The sequence below is a fragment of the Anser anser genome, assembly GCF_964211835.1.
Source record: "Anser anser genome assembly, chromosome: 8".
Lineage (NCBI taxonomy): Eukaryota > Metazoa > Chordata > Aves > Anseriformes > Anatidae > Anser > Anser anser.
Genome location: NC_139728.1, coordinates 1,848,158 through 1,867,055, shown reverse-complemented (window position 1 = coordinate 1,867,055; position 18,898 = coordinate 1,848,158). Strand labels below are relative to the sequence as shown.

General features: G+C 39.6%; 1 protein-coding gene across 12 annotated transcripts in view; it reads right to left on the bottom strand.

Annotated features, from left to right (window-relative positions):
- Nucleotides 1–14,446, bottom strand: part of PTBP2 (polypyrimidine tract binding protein 2) — a 51,065-nt gene extending 36,619 nt beyond the window's left edge. For 4 of the 12 annotated variants that reach the window (XM_083846260.1, XM_083846251.1, XM_083846252.1 and 1 more), the window contains exons 1-2: nt 13,805–13,913; nt 12,206–12,236 (exon numbers count right to left, since the gene is read on the bottom strand). Coding sequence is in view for 4 of the 12 variants with exons in the window: in XM_083846250.1 (XP_083702376.1) it covers nt 12,206–12,236; nt 13,805–13,986 (213 nt within the window). In the remaining 8 variants the exon portion in view is untranslated. Of the gene's footprint in view, nt 1–11,529; nt 11,655–12,205; nt 12,237–13,017; nt 13,749–13,804 lie in introns of those variants that run through there. The other 8 variants (XM_083846258.1, XM_083846259.1, XM_083846250.1 and 5 more) reach the window with 7 other exon arrangements.
- Between the last annotated feature and the right edge of the window lie 4,452 nt (nt 14,447–18,898).

Sequence of the window (18,898 nt, the reverse complement as noted above, 5' to 3'; positions counted from 1 at the left end):
TAAACTGAAAACTTAAAAGATAATCTCTCAAATTATATTCAAGATGAGCACTTGACACAGATGAAGAGGCTTTTGCTTCTTTTCCTTCCTATTGTTTTCCCTCCTTTTTTTTTTTCTTCTTTCCCCACTCCAAAAAGTCTTCATCTCTTGAAAAGCCCTTAAAATATTTCTCTTTGTTCACTTAAGGAAACAAAAACTTTCTAAAAAGGAACTGACCAGACATCCTTTAAACATTTTTTCTAATTAGATCTTTCCCTACTTCAAGACTGTTTCCCCAGCAGCCTCAACACTAAACCAGGTTAACGACTAAAATGGAGAAGAGGGAAGAAGTCAGTTACAGCCCATCTTCTTTATAAAGTAAAAGCTTTTCACTCTGTTATGGACACTATGATAGTCTCCAGGGTAGTCAGTGAAACTTCTTACATGGTACCTCAAAACTACTTTCTAAATTAAGCTGAGGATATCACCTTTCATCACAGCATGGTTGCAAGAAGCATAAAAGCAAACCTTCAACACTGCATCACAGCGCGCTGTATGCATATAGACAAAAAGTGACATGTTAAAGTTTGTTTAATCCATACCTGATATCCAGAGGTTCTTAAAAATAGTACATATGCGTATGCACACAGAGCCATTAAAGTCTACTTAGTTTTCAATGTCAGCTCTGAAGAATCTTTATACAGTTTATGGAATACTCCTAGCAACCACAAAAGCTGTGCCCATCAAATCAACAACAGATTTCCTTTAAAAATAAGTAATGGCTAATACCAAGAAGTCTTCTCATTCTCAATGCAAAGATAGATCTCCAATGAGCTATAACTAAACAAAAATTTAGTTGGACATAACTGAGAAATAAGTTTGAGAAGTTATGGAAAGTCTCCATTACTCAACCTATACTGCTCTCTATTGTTAATGCCACTCACTAACACAGGCTCTCCATAGAAATGGCTACATAAGCATTCCTTCTCTCTTTCATGGTCTGTTTTCTGACACAGTATGTGCATGGTTAGAACGCCTCAGAGTTCAAGATCCCTAACAGCACTGCTCCCTCAGTAATGCTGCAGTTATTTCTGCCCACAGCTATGCACCCAGCCTTGCTTGGAAGCCCTCATCTGTAGCCTGGACAACTCAACAGGCAGAAGCAGTATCAGACTTGAATCCCTTCAAAGTCAGGCATACTAAAATAATTCTGTGGCAGTTTTGGTTTTCCTTAGTATGCCACGCATTAATTTGCAACTGATGCTACAGAAACAACTGAAACCCCCCAGTACCAATGACTGAACGTTCTCCCCAAAGCCCGTAGGAATTTTACAACTCTAAAATATCTCAAATTTATCTGAATTGTCTTCAGCTTCAGGAAGTTAGCTAAATGAGCAACTCCTGACCAGCAGCATGTAAAAGAGATTACATGAACTTCTCGCTCCTAATAAATCAGGCTCTTAAAACCTGGTCATTTCTTAATCCACAGCAGAGAAAAATCCAAAACAAACAAAAAGCTAAAGACTCAATAATTATTCAATTATTTGTTTTCATGAGCAATGAAAAGAGTTTTCATTTTGAAACCTTTTTCACATTTCATAAAAATACAGGCAATTACAAGATTTTTGTCATTGCACTTGAAAAAGTTAAAAATTTTGCTTCATGAGAACAACTTAATGCAAGCTTCCTATGTTAGCAAATATCAAGTATAAATAGCATTTGTTTTGTTCTTATAAATCAGTGTTCACCAAGACATCACAGGTGTATAGCAAATCTATGCAAATTAACCCCCATGAATACTTGTCTAGCTTTTGGTAAGAGACAAATACCTCCCGAGGTGAGCAGACCACCTGACTATATGTACATAGGTATTTCTCCTTGGTGGTTCTTAGGCAGCCTACACAGCCCTGAACATCATTAAAGCACATAACTTCAAAACCAGCTATGCAGCAGAAGACACGCGATATACGTGGAAACAGTGATCAAATTATAAAATCAAAAGCAGTAAACTGGCTGGTAATTGTTATTTACTTCAGAAAGGTTATCTTAAGATGACAGTTGTTTAACAATTTAATGTAAGCATTTCAAGTAAGCCAGCGTACAGACTATCACTGCTATGTGACACAAGCATCTCCAAAATTATAGCAGAGAGATAAATAGTTGTTTTTCTTACAACCATTCAGCAGAGGTAAGATGTCATTCAATCTGTGGGTTTGGGCATATGACATTTTTTGTGTGCATTTTCTTGTAGAGGGGGATAAGCCAAAAACAACTTGCACCTTGCTCCAAGGACAAAGTTCCTCATCGCTATCTCACACCTGATTTCAGAATTAACAACCCATTTTCTAAGCATCTTGGACTCAGTCTTAAGCACATCACTTCCATTACTCAAATCATCCAAAGGGAAGAAACCTTCCAGTTGGTTTAGCTCAATTCTGTTGAGTGTTTCAGAAACACGAAAACCAAGCTCAAATCTTTGAGGAACACAGAGAGTTCAATAAAGAATGGAAGATTCAAGAGCAACGTTCACTTCGTGCTTTTCTCCATCTATGCAAATTGCTGCATGTGAATCAAACAAGTTTGAGATCGCAGAACAAGACTGAATATCACAAACACACAGGTCACAGAAAAGGTTAAATTTAAGTTTAAAAACCAAAAAAAAAACATCAAACAAAAGCCACCACATTTTTTCCCCAATCTCAGACTGCCAAGGAAACTTCCAGGAACAGCACTGTGCTAGAGACTAAGTGAATACCCATTTTAGCATGAGGGAAAGAGAATTGAAAGGACAAAATAAGAAGTACAAACTGCTATTGCACTATTAATAGGTCATCTTCCGACAGCTAGTCCTCAACAGCAGAAGTTTTCAATGCCGTATTCCTGCCAATGTCAAGAAGAACATTAATCTCGCATAAAAGCTAAAGCACTAACTGTAACACAGATATCCAGAACATTTGCTCATGAATCCAACACCTGCCAAACTACTATGACTGAGTAAATCAAGGAATTGCCAGATTAGGTTCTTACAGGGAGTAAAACTTGTATTTCTTGCAGTCAATACTGTCTTTTCAATGAAGGCCATGTTATCACACCCTGGCCCCAATGACACAGCATTTCCTTCCACAGTGCAGAAACAGAATGTTAAGCTATGGTTTGAACCAACCAATGAGAATACACGAAACTGACATATAGGATCACTTTCAGCAAAAGATGAAACAGTTATCATCTCAGGTTCTGAACAGGTACTTCAGAGAAACTTAAAATATATACTAAAACTATTTTGTGTATTGGAAACTGAAGATATTATTTCAATATTTCAGTTAATTTCTGTAAATAAGTAGTTGGATTTATTTTATCTCTTCCACAATTCAAAAAAAAAAAACCACAATTATACAAAGAGAAAGAAAAAGCAACCAGCTTAGCAAATTAATCTCCTAGCTCCTTGTTTTAACAGGCACAGTTAACTCAGAGTCCCTCACTACTTAAACTGAATTTATGTAGCTGCATTTCAGATTCCCTCGCGCCCCATAACAGATTATTGTAAGGCTTCAAGCTATCACGTTATATTAAGTACCTTTGTAATTTCAGGAAGTCGTTACACCGTCCTTCCAGACTAATCAAAAACAAAGAAAAAATACTATTTAGAATTTAGTTAAGAATTTTCCTCACATTCTAGATAGGACTTCAAATAATTTGAACGTTCTCCAGATCTTATTACATCCAACCCTCCTCCCAAAAACATCACCAACCTCCACCTCCCTCCTCCCCAAAATTGTAAATTTAAGCTAGAGAGCGACTAAAGAGGTTTGGTCTTTCAAGCACCGAAGTATTTTGACACCTGTTTATATAAGAGAAATATTATCAGCTTTTTCCAATAGTTCAAGGCCATGAAGACTCTGATGAGAAGTTACAGCCGCACCTAACATGACAAACTGTGTATATTACTGGAGGCTTATCAGAAGTGTGTACGTGCAGGCTCCTTTTAACACTACAAAAACACTGCACTGATACTACTAGAAAAAGAAAACAAATGAACAAAACTGCACTTTGTTAAGAAGTCAACAGCATCATCTAAAATCATTTCTTGAAGTCCCGTTAGAAAAGCTACAAAAGGTAACAAAAACCTCTCTTGACAAATCCTGACTCGTGGCATACAATTTGCTGATACTACAGACCTCTCACAAGAGCAGGATGCTTTTCCCCTCCACCACTTCCCTCCCTCCCCTCACCTCCCTCAGATGAAAGAGAAAAGGAGAACTTCAGCTGCACTGCGTGTTTACCACAGTCATTCTCAGCCTACAGTCATGAATTTCCCAAGGGGTATGACAAGCCAGGAGACAGATCTCACGATTTAAAGAATTCTAACAGCACTGTAAAACACTTCATTTCTAACAACATCTGGGAACAGTTTAAAAGCAAAAGCCAGAAACTCAGCAGTATGGGAGATGAGTAAGAGCATCTGAGAATTCCAGCCTAGATACTAAACACTCCTCTCCAACACATACACACATGTAAACCCAATCTCTGAATTAACTTTGGGGACTGCCTGTTGAAACAACAATGTTGTTGTGTTTAAACCCCCAAGCACAGTGTTTATAAACTTCGCTCTGTTTACGTGCAATGGATCACAATTTAATGAATGCCTTATTTTTATAGGATATATTTTTAATGAAACATTGCTCTACTGCTCCACCTCTTGTACATAGAGCATTGTATAAGATTAATTTGGGACAGGACAAGCTAAGTACAACCCAAAAGAAATTTGGTGCAGTTTGTAGTTTTTTTGTTTGTTTGAATTAAGTGTGCAATTTCAACTCTAAGCTTATTATCACTACATCAGAACCGTACATACAAGGAGTATGTCTACTTTTTTATTTTTTGTTGTTAATAACAACAAAGACTACAAAAGCCATGAACTCCATGAGTGCTTAATAACCCAATTACATCGATTGGCTCTAAATTCAGAATGAAATAACTTGATATAACATCACCACCTTTCCATACTTTTCCTCTATATTCTTTTCCGCCCATTTCAACTTTTTAATGCCATCCCCAGCTAACCATATATCATTTACATATTCTAACAGTAACTTCAGTATTTGTACACTCATACTTTTTCCAGTAAGGATGGATCTAGAAGCTTTTTTTTCTTACAACTGTAAGCCAGGTATATGCCACCGAATTTGCAGAAATTGAGAGCACAAAACGAAGGGAACATTAAAAGTCTTTAAAACTGAAATGAAACAAGCCTCAATTCCTCCGAAAGGACTCCAAATTCTCAACTGAAACAGTGTGAGAAAGCCAAATTTCTCAAAACATGTGAAGATCAACACAGACTATATTGGACCAAAAGCCGAGAAGTTAAGAACCAGATCTCCATTTAAACCATGCCACCCTGCCTCATTTTCAAACCTCCAGATTTTACATTGCAATGAAAAAAGACTGCAAGCAAAAGTCCAAGACCAGACAATACTTCACGAAGATGGTGAAGGGCCTAGAGGGGAAGACATCTGAGGAGCGGCTGAGGCCACTTGGCCTGTTCAGCCTGGAGAAGAGGAGGCTGAGGGGGGACCTCATCACGGTGTACAATTTCCTCGCGAGGGGGAGTGGCGAGGCAGGTGACCTATTCTCTGTACTCACCAGTGACAGGACCCGTGGGAATGGTGTTAAGCTGAGGCAGGAGAAGTTTAGGCTGGACATCAGGAAGAGGTTCTTCACCAAAAGGGTGGTCACACACTGGAACAGGCTCCCCAGGGAAGGAGTCACTGCACCAAGCCTGTCTGAATTTAAGAAGAGACTGGACTGTGCACTTAGTCACATGGTCTAAACTTTTGGGCAGACCTGTGGGGTGCCAGGAGTTGGACTTGATGATCCTTATGGGTCCCTTCCAACTCAGGATATTCTACGATTCTATTTCAAACATCCAGGATGAAGTACAAAAACATCATCTATTCCAGCACTTCAGACTTACTTGTTTGCTTTTACCAGCACAGAAATGGTTACTCTGAAGCTGATGTACATAACTGTAGTAAACTGGAAGAGGCAAGAGTAACTCACTAGAGATACTGTTTGGATGTGTTCTTAGCTTTTTTGTTAGAGAATAAGGGCATCTACAAGTGCAGAGTTAGTCCGTCTGTAACAGTTGCTACATCTCTAAAAAGATCCATGAGAAAGGCTTTTTCTGCTTGACTGACTGCTATTCTGCAATAATTAAGTCCAGTCTTTAATACAATAATCAAGTTAGGTATTCATAGAAAAAGTGATTTCAGGAAAAACTAAGAATAGCTCTATGTACTTGCAGCTTAAAAACAAGTAAAAAAAAAAAACAACGCATCACATAACCTTAAATGAAACATTAGTCTTCTGAACAGCTTGTGAAAACACAACCTCATTGGAACCAACACTACCACCACAAACAATAGCCCCACCTTCTCCCCAGCCCTAACAATTCGTTCCTATTGTCCTCCTCGATAATATATTGCTACAAGCATTTATGCAAGTATACCAGGTTTGTTCCAATGCCCTAAGACCACCTAACTCATTACATTAGCTTCAAACTGGTTAAGTTCCCAAGACAGGTTATCCAAACATCTGTGCCTGAAATATCAGTGGCAGGAAAAAACAGAGAGAAGCTTCGCTAGCTTGTGGCCCCAAAGCTCTCAGAAATGAGAACGGTATTTTTATAGTGATGCTGAAAAATGCAACCAGTCTGTGCAAATGATCACATTTCTCTTCTTATAACCCCCTCAATTAAGATGCAAATATAGGTGTTCTGTTACAAAAGACAAATAGGTGACTTCCAATTATCAATAGACATCAAAACTTTCCATAAGTTTTCAAAACATTCATGCCTACTTCCTATGCAGCACAAACTAACTTTCAACATTTTTCTTCTCTCCATTTTCAGTTCCCCTTCAACTTAAAGTAACAGAACGGATGGACACAAAGGAAGAAAATATATAAAAGTTACAAAGAAAAGAACTGGAGTAGAGTATCCTGAGAATAAATATGAAAGTTACCTTCAACAGGGTCAATTTTAAAGCCTGTTGAGAATAAAGCAGGTGTCTTTCATTGCAAGAAGTTGTGTTTGTTTTTGTCACCAAGGACATACTCCCCATAGTCGTGCTGAAGAAACAAAACCAGATGCCAGTTCTAAACTTCTGAACTTCATCACACTTCATTTTTCCTGCAGTTAGAATGTTCTGCATGTTGTAGTTGTAGCAACAGCAGAAAGCAGAGTATTATTGGACACAAAAGTCAATTATCAGCATTATCCTAGCTAACACAGAAGACAGTCTCGCCAACTCACAAGCAAATAACCCATTTTTCTCATATCGCTGCCCTTAGTAGAATCTTCATCTAACCTGCAAGTAGCCAAATTATACCAAATATGTCAACAGTATTCATATATCACCAGTATAAGTAGTCTAATGTTTTAAAAACAGTAAAACAGACCATTACATGGCATTTGTCTGTATGAGTGAATCAAACAATTTCTTACACTATAATTCTGTTCCTCTTAAAAAGTCACTAGAGTGCCAACAGTGAAGGCAAAACAAAAGATCTTGGGGGGAAAAAGAAACTGAAGGGAAAAAGCTATTTACATACATTTTCTCCTGTAAGAATAAGCTAAACACATCTTCTGACAACTTACTAGAATTTATAAACAAAAAGTGTAGCAATAATTTAAGTATACTGCATATAGTTAAAATAGAAAGCCACAACATAACCAAAGTACGTTTCCACCATGAGGAAACTCAATTATTAGTAGCAAAAAACAGCCAGCGTTCTGTAATTTCGTAAGAGAAGAGAACCCCTAAGAACTTGAGTTAAAAAAAAAAAGTGAATAATGCTTCAAGATTATTTACACACAATGCTACTCTGTGCTTTCTTATTTCTCTCCATCAGCTCATACCTCTTTAGACTCACACTGGTTTTAGCTGGTTTAGCTACTGCCTTTCCTGTATACTGTTAAATTTCAACAACCAGGAAAAAAACACTTGGTGACACATGATGTTGGAAAACTAATAAAGAGTACTAGTACACTAATTTCCAGCCATTTCCTACCCAACCCTAACATAACCAACTAAAAACCACAAGGAAGAAAACTCTTAAGCATATTGCACAGGTTGATGCTGTCTTTTGGAAAAAATAAAAGGCCTTTCCTGTATCTTCAAGTGCTACAAAATGATGTTTACACAAATATGAGTTTTCTCTCCTAGGTTTAACTGGGGCTATCTGTTCACAAGCACTTCAGTTCTTGGCCTGTGTGCTGCCCAAAGCACTTCCACAACATCACAAACTCCCAAATGCTATGTACCAAGTAATATACCATGACTGTACGGCCGCTTGCTTTTCTTTTTCCCCTCCTCATCAGGTAGAGCGTTGTCAGTAGACTGCAGCCATACTGAAATGTGCACATATCCAGAGTGAGTCACTCAATTGTTCAGGACACATTCACTGCACAGCTACACATGCCAACCAGGAAAAAGACAGTATGTCAGACTAAAGTGGCCCACACTGAAATACTTAAAACAAAACAAAACACTATCAACTTCAATACTAACCAGAAGCTTACTAAGAGTTATTCCCTGTACCAGTGTGAGGCATATTCTTTACACCACATTTATACACCTGAGAAGATTTTTGCAATTACTCCTAGGATACATTAAGTACTTAGTACATTCACTTAATCAACTGAAAAAGTCTCTATCAGTCCAAGCCTCCAAATAAGTTTACTTATCCAGGGCAAAGCATCGTAACTGTAAAGAGAACACCAGTCAGCAATCCAAATTAGTTATTAGATCCTGATACTAACATCTACATAGCCAGTGAGTGATGCAGCGTTTGAGATTAGAAGCTAACTAGCCTCTGAATTTCCCTGAGTTAGGAGGCCATTTTGGTTTTAGTGACATGGACCACACGCAATGAGAACAAAGCAACTTGGATGTACACTTTAAAAATAATTATTTAAAAACAAACATTTTTATGTAACATGGCAATTTTCAAATATATGTATGAAGAAATATAAGTTTAAGATGCACGAAATTTCTTCAAGAAACAGAAAACTAAAGAAGTGTCTAACTATGTAATATAGCGTTATGACTGGAAACTCCTATATGTAGTGGGAGTTCATAAAGTAACATCTGACAGAGCTAAAATTCATTCTTTTCATACTGTTATCTAAATTGTAGTGTAAAGGACAGTGTACTGTGCACAAAGCAACATTTCCATGTCTCTGTGAATTCTAGCTAAGCAAAACAAGACATTACACGTAAGTATGAATTATTTCACATATGACCACAAGATGACTGGGTTTTGACATGTTCTGATACCTTTACAAATCAAGCATGCTGCTGCTTCGACAGATGTTAGCTGGGAGGTGTGCTCTCATCGCATATTTTGACTTAGGACAGACCACATTTAACTCCATATAAACCAGGCTTTCAAATGGCATTTGTCATTTTCCCACCCTTCACTTTGTGTTGAATGTTTTCCTCAGTTTTTGGCATTAATTTCTTCTGACTCATATGTAAATAAAATAAAGATGGAACATTGAACAGTTTGATGAACAAAAAATGCTTTAAATCAAATCACACTATACAGCACAAATAAATGCTAATCACCTTAAATTTAACAATCTCTTAGCGGGTAATTGCTAGACTACACAACTTTAAAATTATAAGTACTCCTCTCACTTTATACTCGCCTTGCTCACACACAGTTTCCTAAAGCTCAAAAGCCTCTTCCAATCCATAGACAACTCCCAGGCTACACTTGTTAACTTTTATTATTACTCTTTCTATGAATGGGTTTAAAACATAGGTGGCACGCTCATTTTTCTGCTTAAGAGAGAAACCAGCCAGACAACAGTTAATAATGTTTTCTTGTTTTTAACCAGGATCACTAATGATGATTTTGATAAAATAAATCAAGTTTTTCAAGGAGATGGGTCACAGTCCTTTTCTTCAAGTATAATCAAGTATATTGCAAACATGCTATGTAACTGATCAGCATATATACAGCAGGTACAAAAATCTCAAGAAAGCATAAGGTCAAACAAATATTCTGGATAAGCTGACCATGTGCATGGACAGGTAAATCCTTGTCTCCTAATGCCTGTCCAATCATGATAAACAGTGCTAAAAGAGCATTAAACATGCCAATGCAAGTCCTTGGACTCAAAAGCAGCTCCCTATTCGCTCCCAAAGCACCCCAAAGAACATATGACAGCCACTGAAAAGCAACATGAATTTTCCCAGTTGCATCCCTCAATTTTATGTTGTCAGTTCATCAACAGCAATGAACAGGTGCCAGAGGGAGAAAAAAAAAAGGGACATTTACATGTTTCACAATGCTTTCTACAAAATATGACTAAAGCCAACACTAGACTGCTACACAAATAACATACGAATGGGCAAGAAATTCCATTTTCCATTGTTAGTGTCCTGAGACAATAACAGAAGATCCAGAAGACAGCCCCCTCCCATAACTCCTCCCATATTTAACAGCTTTCTTCAGAAAACCATCATCCTTTTTATTCTATTCCCTTTACTCCTGTGCACAAATAGATTGTTTCTTTTTTAAATCCAGAGAACAAGTCCATTTTCACATGGCAAAGAGCACATTGTTATGTACTTGCATGCATTTCCTTGTACTTAACTTAATCACTCTCTGATACACCTGCCTTGCCTTCTTTCTTGTATTGTATTAATAATTAAACTTCTACAATCAACAGAAAGAAGTAGTTATGTCATCTAAAGTGTCTTCATTTCATTGGCAAGCTAGTATCTGAAAATACAGTTCCAACATTGCACTACACTCAAGGTATTTTAGGAATGCTCAAATTTCCATGAGAGTCTAAATCACTCAACATTAAGAATGAGATTGATACTGGATCCACTTACTTCTCCTGAATTAACAATGTCACAATTTAACGGTCAAGTAACACATGGTCTACCTGAAATTGCTTCTTCATTAGAAACAAGGAGGGCAATTTATACATTGTTTTGCCTCAAAGCCAACAATATGGCGCAGTGTATTTCTTAAAGACTTGAATCTAACTGTCAAATGCATTCCTAATGTTTTAGTAAGTCAACACTGTACTCCAGGGCAACCGGGAAACAACTGTACCAGTCTGTATTTCTGGTTGGGAATAGTTCCCACAGAAATACTTTTAATAACTACTTTTCTCCTGATTCCGAGAGTGATTTTGTCTGCAACACTACACAAACACATGGAGCCAGACGGGACCAGAATCTATACAAATGACTTCCTACAACACCTCCTAGAAGTGAGCTTGCTCAGGAACATAATGCAGATGCATCTGTCAGAGTAGCCACTATTATCTGCAGGCTAATTGTATTATGTAAGAGCTAGTCCAAGTCTAGCAGAATCAGTACTGAACTTGAGAGAGAGCTTTACTAGACAAAACCTGGCTCAGCAAGCAGTTAACATAAATCAGCTTCAGGTGAAAAGGCAGCTAGTTAGTACAGCTACAAGTTCCCTGGACAAATATGGAGACTGTTCATTAGAAACTTTCGCACGTACCACTGAAATAGGATTTCTTGCATGCGTTCACTAACATAACCTACAGTTCTCTTGTCCCATATATTTTTTCATTCTGATTTCTCAGCCTGCTTTTATGAAGTACTGATCCAATTCCTGCAACAAAGCTAAGTACAAAAGTGAAATAAATAATAAATTAATAACCACCAAGAAGCACCTTCCTTGTTATAACAAATACGATAAATTCATAACTGAACTTGAGAAAGAAAAAGTAATGTCTGTTTCTCTGTCTACAGAAGTTCTACTTTCCGTATTTTTCTGTCCTGTTACAGACACTTTTTTTTTTTATTTCCATGTTAACTGTTTTGGAAAAGGGGGAGGGAGGAAGAGGACAGAAGAAAGCATGCTTTTAACCACCATACAACACATGAGAGTGTTGCTTTGAAAAGAGAAAAAAAACAAAAATAAGCTTTAACAAATAGTAATCTGACACCACTACATTAATTTAGAACTCCTGTTTACAGTTCAGTGCTTAGAGAAGTTTGTGTAGAGCTTCCAATTTATCTCTAGGGATTTTTGGTTAATAAAGCATATACTGCTGACTAAATATCAGCTGACAATGACTGGTTAAAGTCTTACAATTTGCAATTACTGAGGCTTAAGGTAGTTCATTTTGTATTGGCAATTTACCCCCTTATTTGCTAAGTGTACATCCTACCTTCACACCAACTGCAACATCAGTGACAATGCTGTAAAAAAAAAAAAGAAACACAAGTCAACCAATTTGTCCTCATAAAAACAACTTTTAGATGTATTGCAGTACTAAAACAATTCGGAATCAAAATAGCTAACAACTTCCCCAATCCAGAAAATGTGTCCAAAGAACACAATGTGACTATGGGGAAGTAAAAAAGCAACCTACAAAAGCTACTGAGCCACTTACAGGCATCTCCAGAGTAGTCCAAAGTTTAAGTAAATATTACTCTAATGTAACACTGCCAGGAAACGCATTTAGGAAACTCAGGTCTCTGGACTACATGAAATTACAGACAGGGTGAAAATAAAAAGAATTTAAGAATATATACAGAACTTTTCTCACGCACCCTCATTAACCAGACACCCAGTTCAACAAAACAGTAACCCTACAAATCTTCTAACTGCATAAAGCAATAAAAACATTTTTTGAAACAAGCTTAAATAAATTAAAAAAAAAAACATATTGGCTAGTATTAAGATTTCATCATCAGATATCTATATGAAACTGAAACAGGTACACCAAGGTGCATCTTCTCCTGAAAAGTTGTGACACCATAACTTACACTGTGTAACAAAACTCCAACGACAACATAAAACAGTACAAAAGAAAATAAGAAAACAAAATATGAATATCTGAAAGCATTCCACAGTGTAATACTCATCACTGCCACGATTTCTCGGGCAGGATAAGTAACTCCCAACATTATAAACACAAGTAACCATAAAAAGCCTTTAAAACTCTCACAGTTGAAAGGTTATAAGCGTAAAGCATACCAGAGAGATTGCTTCTCTGTTTGAATCAGGACAAACAACTTAATTGGAAACCTGGAAGCGGGAAGATGTTGTATTTACACTGATGAGGGCTACAACCACCAGTCTCCCTTTCCAGGTCCAAGAGAAAGGGGGCCTCGTGCGGAGCACCTGCCCACCATGCTCCTGGCCGGCTCTGAGGGTCCTTGCTATCCCCTAACGCCTTCAAAACCTCCCCTTCTTTGGCTTTTACAGCCTGTCTCCAGCGTGCACAAAGGCATCTTTCTACCTGGGGAGGGGAGGCAGCCCGAGGACTACTAGTCAGTTTCTGAAAACAAAAGAGCTCGACATCTGGCTCCTGCTGGTATTGCTCCTCCTCTCCAGCCAGCTCCAAAACAAACCCGAGCCCCACACAGAGCGAGCCTCCGCACCCCGCGGCCGGGGGGCAGCAAGAGGGAGCACGGACGGGGCAGGAGCGGGCACGGAGACCCCGAGGGGCGGCATGGGGGCACACCGCGCCCCGTCCTCGCGGCGGGACCCGCCGCCCCGGGCACCGCGCTAAGCAGGGGGCGGGCTCGCACGGCCCAAAGCCCTCGGTGCTGGGCACCGAAGCCCCCCCCCGAGGGGCGGACAGGCTAAGCTCCCTACTCCCCACCCGGCGCCGGGCCTCGGGCTCCGGCCGTCCCGCAGCGAGCTGGGGCAGCGGCCGCTCCCCACGCCCCGCCGGAGACCCAGCAGCGGGGACCGCTCCCGAGCCCCGAGCGGGCGGCGGCACCGGCGCGGCGTGCCCTCGCCCCCAGCCGCGGCTCACCCGTCCATCGCCGAGCAGGACGAAGCGCGGAGCAGCGGGACGGAGAGCCGCGCGGCCGACGAGCACGGGCGGGCTGCGAGAAAATGGCGGCGGGGCCTGCACGGAAACCAACCAACGGGGCCGAGCGGCGGATTCCGCTCCTCGGCGTCGTCTCCCTCCCGCATGCGCCGGGCGCTGTGCATGCGCAGTCGGCGCAACTGAAGGTTTTGCCCTCAGCTGCTGCCCGGGCCCGGGCGGCCGGTGAGGCGGCGCAAGCTGCCCCGCCTGGCTGCCCCGGCTGGGCGGGAACGGGCCCTGGGCGGCAGAGGTGGCGACAAGCCCGGTCCCAGTTCGTGGGGCTCCTCCGGCCCTCGGCGGTCCCTGCCCCGGTGTGTCAGCCGCCCCGGCGGATAGCACTTGTTGTGTGGTAGGACCCGCCGGAGTTGGTGTCGCACCCGCCCACAGTCTGTCCCGTCCCGTGAGGGGAAGCGCGAGGAGCAGGCGCTGAGCGCCCCCTCAGCCTGAGCACCCCGCGGTCCCGTCCTCGCCGGCCAGCCGCCCGTAAGGGAGCGTCCCGCAGTTCCCTTTACTCCTGACTGCTAAATACTATTTCAAAAAATAAAGGTGAAATTGCAAGTCTAGTGTTGCAGAAACTTGGGCTGTCTCTGTGGAAATCAGTGTAGCCACGGTGGTGAACCATCAGAGTACAAACTGAGGCCATTAGGAAATGTGCTGCTTTTCCCCACTCCTGTGCTCAGTCTTACACATCTCACAATGTTTCTAAAAAGAGGTGTTCGCAGGACCCTCTGGATTGCATTCAAATGAAAAGTAAATCTAAAGTTTCTATGCCTATGATGGAAGACTTGAAAATGATCTAAACATGCCTGAGCACAAGCCCAGACAGATACTAAAAAGTAGAATAATAGAATCACAGAATGTCTCGAGTTGGAAGGGACCCAGAAGGACCATTGAGTCCAACTCCTGGCTTCACACAGGTCTACCCGAAAATTCAGATGATATGACTTAAGAGCACAGTCCAGACGCTTCTTAAACTCTGAGAGGCTTAGTGCCATGACTACGTCCCTGGGGAGCCCGTTCCAGTGCGTGACCACCGTCTCAGTGAAAAACCTCTTCCTGAAATCCAGCCTGAACCTCCCCTGTCACAGCTTGACACCATTCCCTCGGGTCCTATCACTGGTCACTGAAGAGAATAGGTCTGCGTCTGCCCCTCCACTCCCCCTCATGAGGAAGCTGTAGACCGCAATGAGGTCTCTCCTCAGCCTCCTCTTTTCCAGGCTGAACAGGCCAAGTGACCTCAGCTGCTCCTCGTATGTCTTCCCCTCGAGGCCCCTCACCATCTTTGTAGCCCTTTGTAGTACTCAAAATGTCTTTGTATTTTCTATAGTAGGTTCTGGCAATACTGGTTTCAAAAATACCTTTTAGGAGATAGCCTGAACTATTATTTTTTTCTGGTTAGTATAAGCCCCTTGGAGTCTGTCACTGAAACTATTGCAATAAAGCGCGATAAAGAACTTGAGAGGCAAAATACAACGCACATTTCCATAACTAGAAAACCAGCATTTTTCAGTTCACCGTGCTTCGCTATCCCTGTCTCCGTCTCCAAGTGGCTCTGTGAGTAGCACAGCAACTAACTTAAGAGTACGTGGAAATTCTCATTCCAATTTTTGAGTTTTGTTGCTCTGTTATGGAAAAGTCACTTGGGTTCTCTGCAGCAATGAATTTATGAGGTGGAAAAGAACTAATACCGGTTCTTATAAATACTAGTATCATTTGGGTATCTGCAACTACCTTTTCTTTCAGCAACTGTTTTCAGCACCCACTACTAACCACTAGACAAAAATCGTTGAATCACAGAATAACCTGAGTTGGAAGGGACCCACGAGGATCATTGAGTCCAACTCCTGGCTCTACACAGGACCACCCAAAAATCAAGCCATATGTCTCAGAGCGTTGTCCAACTGCTTCTTGAACTCTGTCAGGCTCAGTGCTGTGGCCACTTCTCTGGGGAGCCTGTCCCAGTGCCAGACCATCCTCTCAGTGAAGAACCTTTTCCTAACACCCAGCCTGAACCTCCCCTGTCACAGCTTCATGATGTCCCCTTGGGTATCAGGGCTATCATTTGTTATATTCACTACACTGCTAGGTGGAGCAGCAAAATTGTTTAGCCTATGTCCTCAGTGGAGCTGACAGCCATGCCTACAATTGGGCCTTCCAGTGCTGTGCCCTGAGCACAAACCAATCTCTTCTTGCTGACAAGCAGTGAAGATTTGATAATTGTCATTCTTATAAACCCCCTTTTAAAAATTCCACTTATTCTTCCTACTTTCTTATTTCCAACGTTATGTTAAAAAAAAAAAAAAAAAGTATTTCTTGTAGCATTCTTTACTGTTAGCATGTGGTAAAATTGAGGACTTCAGAGAGTTAGAATTTCTTATAACTGTCTCTAAAAATCCAGTGCATTTTTGGACATTTAATCCAAATAAATCATATTCCTGGTGTTTCTGGCATGTTTAGTACACTTTGCCTGTCGTATGCAATTGCAGTTTGGGGTTATAGTCAGCTTCCCTCATTTGCCACTGCCTTCACTCCTGTTTGTTGCCACATTATGTTGGTGATTTTTCTCTTCTTTTTTTCCCTTTCTAAATCTAAATCCATTTTTGTTGTTGTCATGTTTTTGTGTGTGTGTGTGTGTGTGTGATAGAACTATTGGTTCTTCTACATATTACAAATATCAAATCTGTGTTTCTGTTTGACTTACCTCACTGCCTATCTCGCTTACCTCTGCCTTTATAGTAATGTCATCTTAAAACCCATGCTTCTCATCTTTTTTTGTTATTGTAATATTCCAGTTTTCTTCTTTCATGAAACGTACCAGAATCCATCTGATTAAATGCACTAATATTCATTCTGTTTATCGTCTGAGTGAAATGCTCCTCCATATAAGGGAGACCGAGGAGAGAGCTATGAATGTTTACAGCAGAAAAGACATTGGAATTGAGTTTACAAATCTTTGTGAAACAGTTAAATAAAAAAAAAAATAAATGAAAGAAGTATGAGTGGATGTGAATTTATAGAGCAAAACTCTGGTCCTTCTGAATCCAGCAATAAAATTGATAATTAATCTGGATTTTACCTAGAGCATTTAATCTTAGAAATAATATATATACATATATATATCAATAACCAGCATGTAACTAACAAAATCAATCTTCTTGCTCATTTGCTTATTAAGTATGGTATTCCACTTCATGTAGCTTTGCCCTTTATACTATTAAAGTATCATTAGTAAGCTTTTGGATGTCTTTGTAAAATGTCTAGCATATTTTGAACATTGTGATAGTACAAACAATGACTTGGTCATGTCTTCTCTGTTGCTGTAGTTTGTCATTCCTTTGTCTTTATCATATTTTAGAAGGTCAGAAAAACATTGCTGTCCAAAACACTCCCCTTTTCCTTAGGCCCTGTCAACTTTCTGCTGAATTCTAGTACCAGATACTTTAGAAGAAGGCTAAAATATCTGGTATTAGGCAGCAAACCACCTCTAGAAAAACCCTCCACATTTAGTGGTTATATTTATGAAACATGAGGGTTTATACCCTCTATTCAACTTATTCTAACTAGAATTTAAGTGTGAATATTATTATTAGCTACACAAAAGTTCAGTACTTTTAAAAACCTATTAATCTTACTGCCACAATTATATTTTGTTTCCCAAAATAATCTCCTTTGATTATCAGTACATTTAGATGTTTCACTTTCATTGATTCTTTCCTTTTTATTTCATGAGCATCTAATAACTAATAGTCTGTGTAGTCCAGCAGCAGTAGTAACAGTGGTATACACTTAGCGAAAGACTAGGAATTAGGCAGCACACAGAGATACTCTCTCCACTACCTTTTCCCAAATTCAGTCCTGAGTTCAGAGCTGCTGAGAAAGAGAAGAGCATCTACACTTGCAGAGGATATCTTTTCCAAGAATACATCTGAACACTTTTTGACATTCACAACATTCTAGGGAAGCAAGTTATAAAATTTAATTAATCATTGTGTAAAAAATATTTCTTGCTGTTTCTGTCAAGCCTGCTGCCTGATCATTTCCTTCAATATCCATTTGCTATTTTCTTAACAAAAATAGCTGGATGACTTTCCCTGTTCACCTAACCATACCATTCATGAAGGCATATACCGTCTTCATTTTATTTCAAGAATCTTTGTAAATTTAATCTCTCCTCTATTGGAAGTCATTCCATATTTTCAGTAATTTATCTTGCTTTTTTCTACACCCTTCCTAATTCTTTTCTAAAAGATTGTGATGGTCCTCGTTATTCATGTTACAAAACAAATGTTTTTGTATAGATGAATAATAATTTTTTTCTTTTTTACTTTTTTTTTTTTTTTTCCTGATGAAGCCAATCTGATTTGCACATTTGAGTTCTGCTAAACCATGACCTGATATTTTCACAGAACTCAAGCAGTCTTTCCTGTGTGGTAGTCATTCATTTAGATTTCAGCATTTTACATGTATAGTTTGTTTTGTTTTCTCCCTTGCATATTGCTTCAATTTTTCAGAACAGAATTTAACTCGCCATTTTATCATTCAGTCACAGAGTATCATGAGAGCTTTCCACAATTCTTCACGGTCAGCTTTTGTTTTTATTACCATGAATAATTCAGCATCATCAGCAAACTTGGTCACCTCGATAATCACTCTTTTTTCCAGATCATTTAGGAATATGCTGAACAGCACGGGTCCCTGTGGTACACTACCAATGACCTCCTTCTTCTGTAAAAAAATTATACTATTTTTTCTTGGCCCTTCACATCATATCGTGTAGTAATCTGACATTAATAACTAATAATAAGTTATTCATTTATCAAAGAATGTACCTGATAGTCCTGTATCACTCTATTCTCAAGAGTTGTGGGCAGAGAACTCCAACAAATTCTTTTTTTGAAACTATTATGTTGTTTCAATCAACCCTAAACAACAAACTTACTAACTCCTGTAAAGAATGTTATACTTTTTGCTGTTATATACACTTGTAAAGTAAAAACTCTTCATTCATTCCGTATCACCAAACTAGATAGCTCTATC